Source organism: Prionailurus bengalensis, chromosome C1 (assembly GCF_016509475.1).
Source record: "Prionailurus bengalensis isolate Pbe53 chromosome C1, Fcat_Pben_1.1_paternal_pri, whole genome shotgun sequence".
NCBI lineage: Eukaryota > Metazoa > Chordata > Mammalia > Carnivora > Felidae > Prionailurus > Prionailurus bengalensis.
In genome coordinates this window covers 43,308,283-43,318,976 of record NC_057345.1, presented here as the reverse complement: position 1 = coordinate 43,318,976, position 10,694 = coordinate 43,308,283, and the positions used below count along the sequence as shown (strand labels likewise).

General features: G+C 45.3%; 1 protein-coding gene across 1 annotated transcript; it reads left to right on the top strand.

The window, feature by feature from the left end:
- The first annotated feature begins 7,629 nt into the window (after positions 1-7,629).
- On the top strand, positions 7,630-10,063 carry LOC122480523 (phosphate carrier protein, mitochondrial-like). The gene has a single exon (XM_043575031.1). It carries the CDS (start codon positions 7,697-7,699, stop codon positions 8,699-8,701), a length of 1,005 nt encoding a protein of 334 aa, XP_043430966.1. The 5' UTR covers positions 7,630-7,696; the 3' UTR covers positions 8,702-10,063.
- Positions 10,064-10,694: the final 631 nt, after the last annotated feature.

Here is a 10,694-nt window from a genome sequence, read left to right as displayed (position 1 = left end):
AGGCATGGTCTCATTTAAATCATAGGACATCCCAGGGTACCTTGGTGGCACAGTTGGTTAAGCGTTCAGACTTTGGCTCAGGTCATGATTTCACAGTTCCCGAGCTCAAGCCCTGCATTGGGCTCTCTGCTGTCAGTGCAGAGCCCGCTTTGGATTCTCTCCCTCAAAAATAAATAGACATTAAAAAATTTAAATCACAGAACATCCGTAAGGGAAGTACTTTTGTTATGTCCATTTGACAAATAATAAAACTAAGGCTTAGAGAAGTGAAGAAAATTCTTCCCCAAGGTGTACAGGAAGTGGCAGCAACATGTATGAATAGCTTCCAAGTCTGTTCTCTTAACCATTATGCTATCATTGCCATCATTTAGTTATTTCATTTACATTATACTTTTTTTTATAAAAGCAGATCTCTGACTCTTGCAGGATTATAGTGCATTTACAATGCCCAGCACAGTGCCTGGTATCTGGCACATGGTTAGCATGCATTACCTGGTATCCGTGAGGAGGAAGGGCAAGGGAATAGGGAGAAGAAAGAAATAATATCTCCACCTCCAACCAGGAGATTTGATTCAGCTGCTCAATCTTTCCAGGTGGCTTCAGGCTCTCCAAGCACAGATTAAACCCAAGCTGACTGACACCATAGCTTTACCCCCATGTGGCTGTTGAGCGCTTTGAAGTGTGGCCACTCCAAATTAAGATGTGCTAAAAATATAAAATACCAGATTTTAAAGACATAGTCCAAAAAAGGATGTAAAATATCTCATTGATAAGTTGTAGAGATTATATACTGAAACAATGATATTTTGAGTAGATTAAGTTAAATAACATATTTTATTTTAATGTGGTTTTTTTACTTTTTTAATGTGGCTGCCAGAAATTTTCAAATTACGTATATGTTTCACCTTGTATATCTACCGGATAGCGCTGAAAGAGATTTGTCTACGCGGGCCTTCTTCCACTTCCAAAGAGTAGGTTTTTAACAGTAACTCAAATTTAAGCTGTTACACCACCGTCAACAGTATGCCACTTTGACACACCCCTTCTTCACGTAGGCCACGTGACCTTCACTAGCTTGAACCTACTCTGTGTCATTTCGGGCCTTTCTAATGGAATCAAAACTCTGTCTCGTGCTTTAGAATTGGAAATATTTATCTGACTATTAGGATATGTCAGCTAGAAGATTCTAATAAAACCGTAGTTTGCATGTTGAACCTTCAGATGTATTGATGTTATTTTTACAGGAACATTTTCATACTGCTCTTGGTAGGTATAAATTGCTAGTAAAAAAAACTACGTAAACTAGAAAAGAAGGGTGTTATTTCATACTAAGCTTACACCATTCCTGAGATACATAACCCTTTAGATTCTCCTAAGATCCCAACCAGAGGGCATGGACAATTATGTACATGCTGCTTGATAAATGGAGTCCTTTGGACATGTAATATTGTTAGGAACTCTGGAAGTTTAATAAAAAAATTATTTGATTTATGCCCTTCTCCCCCAGAACTCACCCCAGATAAACAGTTACTACCACCAGGAGCATTAGTGCTGCTTTGCACAAATAATTCCTTAAACAAGCAAACAAAAGGCATGAGGATTTGTTATGAACGGTTTTCATCTAAGCATATAGGGATTATTACCTCCCACGACATTTTCTTTAAACATGGTTAGACTTACTTAGTTTAATGAGTTTGGGGATTGTTGCTTTTTCCCCTTCAACTTGCCAGATACATCAGAAATATTTATTTTCAGAGACAGTTTAAGGAACTCCGTAATTCCCAATCTGTTCAAGTTTTACAGTAAATCTGAGTTGAATGCCTGTCATTGTTCCCAATCTGGTCAAGCAAAAAGAAAAAAAGGCATACAGTTCATCAGAATAATTAGTTGATTGAGGTTAAATAATTCTAGGAATAAACATTTGACCCCCTGGCACATCATAAACCTCCTGGAGTGAGAAGGATTATAAATTAAATGTACAAGATTTAAAATCATCCAGATACACCCCAAACATTATTGCAGGCATGTGGGACACATTTAGATAAGTTAAAACCAAGTGTGGGTTTAGAGTTTAGCCATCTTTGATCAGTGGCCTACTAAAGCTTTATTGCTTTGGTGTGAGTAGAGGAATCGTGACAACAGTGCCCCCTGCTGCCCGAAGGCCACCTCCCTTCCCCGAAACAAGTTTCAGGGATTTTTAAGACACATGGTACCCCAGGAGATAATGAAATTCTAGTAAGTATAAGGAGCTCAGGAAGGAAAACAAACAAACAAACAAAACAACCCCCCCCCCACAACTAACATTCATTGAGGGCTGACATTGCTCAAGCACTGTGATTTAATTTAACCATAATATGAAGTTTATCACAAATTCAGGAAAGAATAGGATGAAATCTCTGGATAAAGAAACCGAGGTTCAAGAAAGCTAGATGACATTTACAGGATTCATCACTAGAAATCGAATGAGCCAGGATTTGGACCCAGGTGTGCCTGGCTCCCAAGCCACTGATCCTTATGTTGCGGCAAGATAGCAGTGGCTGGAGGCCTTGGGCACAGCTGAGACTCTTAAAAGTATCATGACCAACCATCCTGATTTGCCTGGGACTGAGAGGGTTCTGGGGACACTGGACTTTCAGTGCTGTAAATGGGAAAGTTGGGGGGCAAAACTGGGACAAGCTGGTTGCCCTAGCTAGAATTCAACTGAATAAAGCACCAGGCTAGGAGGGTCTGTTTGGGAGGGAGGAAGGCTGCCCAATTGTCTGTCTGTCCTGTTCCTCTCTGTGGCCCAGGTTGCTGTGCCACAGGTGCGCAGTCTCCGTCCTATTTTATTCTGTGACACATCCTGGGGCATTGTCAAAGAAGTTCACATTTCTGCCAGCTATGATTTCTTCAGTTCCCATCCTAAATCATCAGTCAGTTGGAATTTAGTTAACTGAATAAATCATTCGCTCGAGTGGAAGAGAAAGAGCAGAGACTGGGGCATCACGGAAACACGAGTTCTGTGAGGATTAATGAGGGCCAGAAAAAGCGGGTGAGTAACAAAACTGACATTCATGGAATGCTTACTAACGTTCAGGGCACTGGGCCAGGTATTTTGTGCGATTATCTCTTCTTTTAACGACTCTAAAGGTAGCTATAATTAACCCTAATTACAGATTTTTAAAAGGAATAAATAAATGAAGTTCAGAAAGAGGCTGAATAACATGGCTAAGGTCATCGAGCTGGAAAAAAGGGTGAAAAAATCTGGTACAGAAGCCTCCTAAATTGTTTCCTTCAACTTGTACATTTTCTTGAGCGATATATTAATGGTACGGAAGAAGTATCTCCTATGAATGAGATAAATTAATTTAACTTCTGTTTTCATGAAGTGGCCAGTGACTCATGCTACATGTTGGCAAAACATCCAAGTTACGCCTTCAGGACATAGAGGCCTAAGTAAATGGTACCCGCTGTTATTACTCTAGCCTTCCTTACTCCTCATTTTCTCCAAGCTCTATTTTTTTTTAATTTTTTTTTCAACGTTTATTTATTTTTGGGACAGAGAGAGACAGAGCATGAATGGGGGAGGAGCAGAGAGAGAGGGAGACACAGAATCGGAAACAGGCTCCAGGCTCCGAGCCATCAGCCCAGAGCCTGACGCGGGGCTCGAACTCCCGGACCGCGAGATCGTGACCTGGCTGAAGTCGGACGCTTAACTGACTGCGCCACCCAGGCGCCCCCCAAGCTCTATTGTTGATGGAGTTCAGCATTTCCCAAGGTATACTGCATGGGAGACTATGTCTGTGAAATGAGAATAGGTATCCGGTAAGAAAGGGGTTCTGGGATCCAGTAAAATGAGGATAGCCTAAGTTAGCTAGTCAGCAGACATTAAAGTTCTTTCCTCTGAAACTTCTCACTCTGTAATAAGTTCATGTGCCCCATGAAGCTCCAAGAGGAAGTTCTAGTGCTGTGTTCTCAACCTTGTATTCATTACTGGCCCTCCGTTTCCTGAAGCCTTTTCAGACACTCCCTTAATCACTCCTTTCCATCCACCTGCCCCTCCCCCAAATTAAATACTAAGGAATAAGATTTTGGTGAGTAGGTTGAGTTGGGGGGGGGGCCCAAGCCATTGTATTAAGGGGTTTTTGCCCCCTGTGAACTAATTTTTGCCCCCTTGAGGATGACACTGCTTCACTTGAGAATGCAGGCTCTGGCATGAAATGCTTCTCAAATGTGTTTGACCCACCACTGACCTTTCCTCAAGTGGACCAGTATTCCCAGGAACGTACTTTGGGAACCCCAATTTATTCAGCATGAGATAGTTTAGTTTAACACTTTTTGTTTTCTTATGAGTCAAAGAGAGAATCTCTTCTTTTATACTTATATCCCTGATGTGAAAAGATAAACTGAGACCTATTAAAAGTTTAAGAGTTTATTTGAGCAAAGATCAATTCCAATTGGGCAGCACCAAATGGGAAGTAGTTAGAAGCCTCCAGGGACAGGAACTAGGGGACAGACTTTCATAGAGAAGATGCCAAAGCAAACCAAAGAAATTATCTGATGGGTGTTTTGCTTTATATGGAAAAGCCTAGTTAGCCATTTGTGATTGGCTGTCCTTAGTTTTCAATTTCTTAACATTTGCAGGATTACATTTTGGTTTCCTTCCATAGACTGCTAAAGCATTAAGTCCACCTTAGTCTATTTGCCTTGTTTAACTACTTTAACACTGGTATAAGACTATACAATAAGGGGGCGCCTGGGTGGCTCAGTCAGTTAAGTGTCCAAGTCTTTTTTTTTTTTTAATTTTTTTAATGTTTATCTATTTTTGAGAGAGAGACGGAGTGCCAGTGGGGGAGAGAGAGACAGAGAGAGGGAGACAGAGAATCTGAAGCAGGCTTCGGGCTCTAAGCTGTCAGCACAGAGCCCGATGGGGGGCTCGAACCCACAGACCATGAGATAACGACTTGAGCCAAAGTCAGACACTCAGCTGACTGAGCCATCCAGCCACCCGGTAAGTGTGCAACTCTTTTTTTTTTTAATTTTTTTAAAATTTAAATTTATTTATTTTTGAGAGAGAGAGAGAGAGAGAGAGAGAGAGAGAGAGAGAGCATGAGCAGGGGAGGAACAGAGAGAGGAGACACAGAATCCGAAGCAGGCTCCAGGCTCTGAGCTGTTGGCACAGAGCCTGATGCGGGGTCGAACCCTTGAACTGTAAGATCATGACCTGAGCTGAAGTCGGACGCTTAACTGACTGAGCCACCCAGCCGCCCCATAAGTATCCAACTCTTAATTTCAGCTCAGGTCATGATCTTATGGTTTGAGCCCCACATTGGGCTCTGAATTGACCGTGCAGAGCCTGCTTGGGATTCTCTATCTCCCTCTTTCTCTCTGTGCCTCCCTAACTCTCTCTCAAAAATAATCATTAAAAAAAAAAAGGCTACAGTAAGGACAGGAGTTCAGTAAGACTTGTTGATTGAGAAAATCTATATCTGCCTCTGCTCTCCATCAGGTCATCATCCTAAGTTTGTAATTAGGACCCAATTCTATTTTTTTTTTTTTTTATACCACCAGTTTAAAAAAGTATATGTTAGGAGTGCCTGGGTGGCTCAATCGGTTGAGTGTCCACTTCTAGATTTCAGCTCAGGTTATGATCTCAGAGGTGTGAAATCGATCCCCATGTAGGACTCTGTGCGGAGCATGGAGCCTGCTTAAGATTCTCTCTCTCCCTCTCTTTCTTCCCCTCCCCTTTGTGCACACACATGCACACTCTCTCACACAAAATTAAATAAATAAAAATATGGTATAACATACATAAAGTGTCTAATGTTCACTAATCTTAAGTGTACAGCTTGATGAATTTGCACAGGATAAAGTACTAAAATTTTTAATCAGAGAACCTTTAAAAAAAAATCTTTGACCTCCTATCATCTACATACTGTGGTTTTCAAACTTTAATGAAGGATCCACCCGAGGGAGCTTATTAAAATTGCATATTCCTGCCCTCAGAGATTCTCATTCAGAGGTCTGGGGTGTGCTGTTAGATTTTAAATAAAGCATTCCAGGTGATCCTGATGCAGGTGGCCTATGGATCACACTTCTGAGAAATGTTAGCCTCCCTACAGGATAAATGTTAAAGTGCTGAATAAAGCATTAAAGCTTTCCCTAATTTGACCCAGTTTCTCTTTTTCTAGACTCAACCCTTGCTAGTTGCCACCATGTTGAATTACTCACCCCTCCTCAGTACTTCATGTATTCATGTTTCCCCTAACCTGGACCTCCATTTCCATCTACTTTATGTGACAGCCTCCTACTCATCCTTCAAGACCTCACTGCATGGTCATCTCCTCTGGGAAGTCTTCTCAACCTCATGAGATAGAATTAGTTGCTCCCTCATTGTTCACACAGAACTTGAATCAAACCCCTATCATAATACCACACAAGGCTGATTTTTAAATCCCCTTGTTTAAAAATAAGCAGGACTATATCTAGCTCCTCTTTGAGAGAGAGAGAGAGAGAGAGAGAGAGAGAGAGAGTGCGCACTACAAGCTGGGGAGAAGGGGAGAGAGAAAGAGAGAGGAGAGAGAGAGAATCTTAATCCCATGACCCTGGGATCATGACCTGAGCCGAAATCAAGATTCAGATGCTCAATTGGCTGTGCCACCCAGGCGCCCCAGTCTAGCTCTTTCTTAAATCCCTAACCCTGCACAAGGCCCAGCACACAGTGGGTGAATGAATGAGTGAATGCTAGTGATTTACACGTGGAGTCACTCAATTCTCACTTTCCAAGCCAATGAGACTGCAGTCTCCCTAGGGGAAGTGAGGGTTTCTGCCTCACTTTTGTGATCTCCAGAATTATGCCAGGGATTCAGTAGTCAATGAAAAAATACCTAATGAATGAAAATAGTCAACAGAATCCCCACCCCCCAACTCAGCGAGTACCTCCATGCTTCCTAAGCCCTCACTGCAATTCTTGGAGGGAAACAGGAGTGGAGTGTGAGTGCTTGGGGGGGAGACGGCATCCCTATCTGCCAGATGAGAATGGTAGGCTAGAAGCCGCAGGACTGGCTGGCCTCCAACACCATGTTCCTGGTTCTCTCTGCCCATTCCTTCCATAGAACACTCTGTTGCCATGGAGAGGACTATTGCCCTAAGTGGGCACAATTAGGTGAGACCTCCAGAAAGGCCTCTCAGGAAAGCAACGGTGCATGGCGACTCTTCGCCCCCTAGCCCAACTCCTTATCTATTTGCTCGCCTATTCCTGTGTGTACTCATGTTTGTATCTATTGATTTACTTTATTAGCGTCTTTGTAGAGGACTAGGCAGCTGAGCTGGGCAGAAGCCACCTGGGCACGCTGAGCCTTACCTACCGCTCAAGGTGAGATCTAGGGACCACTGCCCATTGGCTAGGGAGGGCTGAGGGGATGGGCTCCTGCCGCCCTCCCATTGGGCTGAAGGTGTGAGGGAGGGGCGGAGGGCGGTCCTGGCAGTGAGGTACAGGGTGATGCTCCCCCTAAACCTCTGGGAGCCGGCCTCAGGCCCCCAGCTAACCCGACCTGTGGGGCTGCGCAGGCGCGTGCCGAGGGCCGGCAGAAACCCTACGGACACCGACGGTTGGGGTCACGTGCGGGAAGCTCACGAAGCATGCGCACCTGCCCTTGGGCCCCCGAGAGGAACGGGCTCCGGCCGAGGGAGGTGTGGGGCTGGACGGAGCGCGGTCATGCGTGACGCTGGCGGTTGCCGGGCCCCGCAGGCCGGAAGCTTGGGCCCGCTCAAGGGCAGGTTCTGGGCGGCGGCGGCCGCGAAGGAGCACAGCTACGAGTACGGCTCCGCGAGATACCTGCTGCTGTGCGGCCTGGGCGGCATGCTGAGCTGTGGGCTGACTCACACGGCCGTCGTGCCCCTGGACCTGGTCAAGTGCCGCATGCAGGTGGACCCCGCCAAGTACAAGGGCATCGTCAGCGGCTTCGGCGTGACCGTGTGCGACGACGGGCTGCGCGGCCTGGCCCGAGGCTGGGCGCCGACCTTCCTGGGCTACTCCCTGCAGGGCCTGTTTAAGTTCGGCCTCTACGAGGTCTTCAAGATGCGCTACGCCGAGCTCCTGGGCCCGGAGAAGGCGTACAGGTGGAGAACCGGCCTGTACCTGGCCGCGTCGGCCGGCGCCGAGCTCTTCGCCGACGTGGCGCTGGCGCCCATGGAGGCGGTGAAGGTGCGCATCCAGACGCAGCCCGGCTTCGCGGGCACGCTGCGCGCCGCCGCGCCGCGCATGTACCGCGAGGAGGGCCCGCGGGCCTTCTACAAGGGCGTGGCGCCGCTGTGGCTGCGCCAGATCCCCTACACCATGATGAAGTTCGCCTGCTTCGAGCGCACGGTGGAGGCGCTCTACGAGCACGTCGTCCCCAAGCCCCAGAGCCAGTGCACCAAGGCCGAGCAGCTGGCCGTGACCTTCGTGGCCGGCTACATCGCCGGCGTCTTCTGCGCCGTCGTGTCCCACCCGGCCGATTCGGTCGTGTCCGTTTTGAACAAGGAGAAGGGCAGCTCGGCCTTGGGAGTTCTCCAGAGGCTGGGGTTCGCGGGCGTGTGGAAGGGCCTGTTCGCCCGCATCATCATGATCGGCACCCTGACTGCGCTGCAGTGGTTCATCTATGACTCGGTCAAGGTCTATTTCAAGCTGCCTCGCCCCCCGGTCGCCCAAGCGCCCAAATCCCCGAAGAAGCAGAAGTAGGCGTGGGTGTGTCAGCCCCTGTGGCCACCGTCCGCCCGGAAGGCCATCCCGTGGGAGGGGGAGGGGGGTGGGGGTGGGGTGCGTCCAGGCAGTGCTAGCGTGTAAAATGTTGGGTTTTCTGGTTTGGGAGAGGTGACGATATGTAGTCCGAGTTCTCTTTAAAGGATTGATTCCTTCTCTTTCGGCGATCCAAGAGGATTGCAGCCGTTTCATGTAGGGGTCCGGACCCTTGTCTTTGGGGAGTCGGCCTGGCTGCTTTAGCTCGGTAGCTTTTGAGCCACTGTAAGGAGAAAACCCTTAACGGGAAGTCATGTTAGGTAATTCAGGGTCTCTAGTTTGTTTCTACCTTGATCCGCCGTTCGGTGGAGATTTCCTGAATAGCCTACTAATGAGGTTTTAAGGTCAGCACAACTGTATGGGACAGGGAACAAAGTAAAATTCTACTAAAAGGCATTCACCTCGGTAGAAGTCGTGTACCTATTGAATAGATGACGGCCTCATACCATGTTTCTTGTTCATGTCCATTACAGGTGAAAATTATTAAAAGTCAAATTGTGACTTGTATTGCCTGATACCTTAGAATGTATTCTCTGTTTTCAAAGAGACATGACATGAGAAGATCTGCATTTTCTCATTTTGCTTTGTCCAATTCTCTTCCTGATGTTGCTGATTAGAACATAGCTCTCTCCAGGAAGTGCTACAATTGGATCAATGTGGAAAACCAAAATGAGATGAAGGGCAGGCTCTCAGAATAAATATGTAAAGAAAAGCCTCTGTTCTCTAAAAATTTCTTTTGTACAACTCAGCTTTCAACAGCCCCACATCCAAAGAGGATCATACCACCCTGACATTTAAAAACACACACATGAAACCCTGCAATTCCAATTTTTTGTTGAATATTAAAGAATGGTTTTGGTGACTTTGGAAGGAAGATCTCACTTTTAATGTCGCAAATGCCATTCATTTAATTTGGTACATGTTTCCATGATCTTTACAATGGTTGAGCTTCATAAAATTTACTGAAGTTATAAGGCACATTTGCAGTTTTCTGTGGCCTTCACATCTCTGCCTGAGGAAATTATAAAATTAGTGAAATCCTGTGAATTAGAGATGTTTGTAGAATATGAGCAAGAAATAAACTTCGATGTGATATTTGCTATAATTTGCCTGAATGTTACACGGTTGCCTTAACTTGTATTAAAGACTGCAAACTTAAAAGATGTTGATGTTTTAACTATGTAATAGTAAACTGTTCAGTGTAAACTGAAGTTTACACAGTGTAACAGAAGCTTAAAAGTGTCTAAATTTAAGTATGTTTGAACTGTCTTGACTGAATAATAAAGAACTTGGAGGAAAAAATCAGAACTTGTGAATGAGCTAGAATGAAATTTATATTTAGGGCCTGTATTTTGTTTATTATTGGGGAAGATGCATTGGAAGGATACTATGTATTTTTTTTTTAATTTTTAAGTGTTTGTTTGTTTTTGAGAGAGACAGAGAGAGAATATGCGCGCGCACATAAGTGGGGGCGGGGCAGAGAGGGAGGGAGGCATAGAATCTGCAGGAGGCTCCAGGCTCTGAGCTGTCAACACAGAGCCGGATGCAGGCCTCGTACCTGCCAACCGTGAGATCATGACCTGAGCAAAGTCGGACACTTAACCGACTGAGCCACCCAGGCACCCCCAGGATACTATGTATTATTAAGACATTGACTTTCCTTAGGCAGTTGGCTTCCAGGTTTTTGAAAAGAATTCTCAATGAAGGAGAGTGATAAATTTCAAAGGACTAACTTGTGCATGTTCTTACTAGAAAAATTTTAATACAAATATATTTCTGTCTAGTGCTGCCTTGTAAAATGTTAGTGGGAAGTTTCTTTGGTCAACAGTTTAATAAGTTCTTTCTATAAGTACTATGATTTAAGGATTTGCTACAAAATCTTTGGAATTTCAACATACCACTAGTTCTGCTCTGTGGCACTTCATGATTGCTCTGT

Excerpts from the sequence above, each read along its gene's own strand:
- LOC122480523 (XM_043575031.1), top strand. The coding sequence starts at position 7,697 with ATGCGTGACGCTGGCGGTTGCCGGGCCCCGCAGGCCGGAAGCTTGGGC.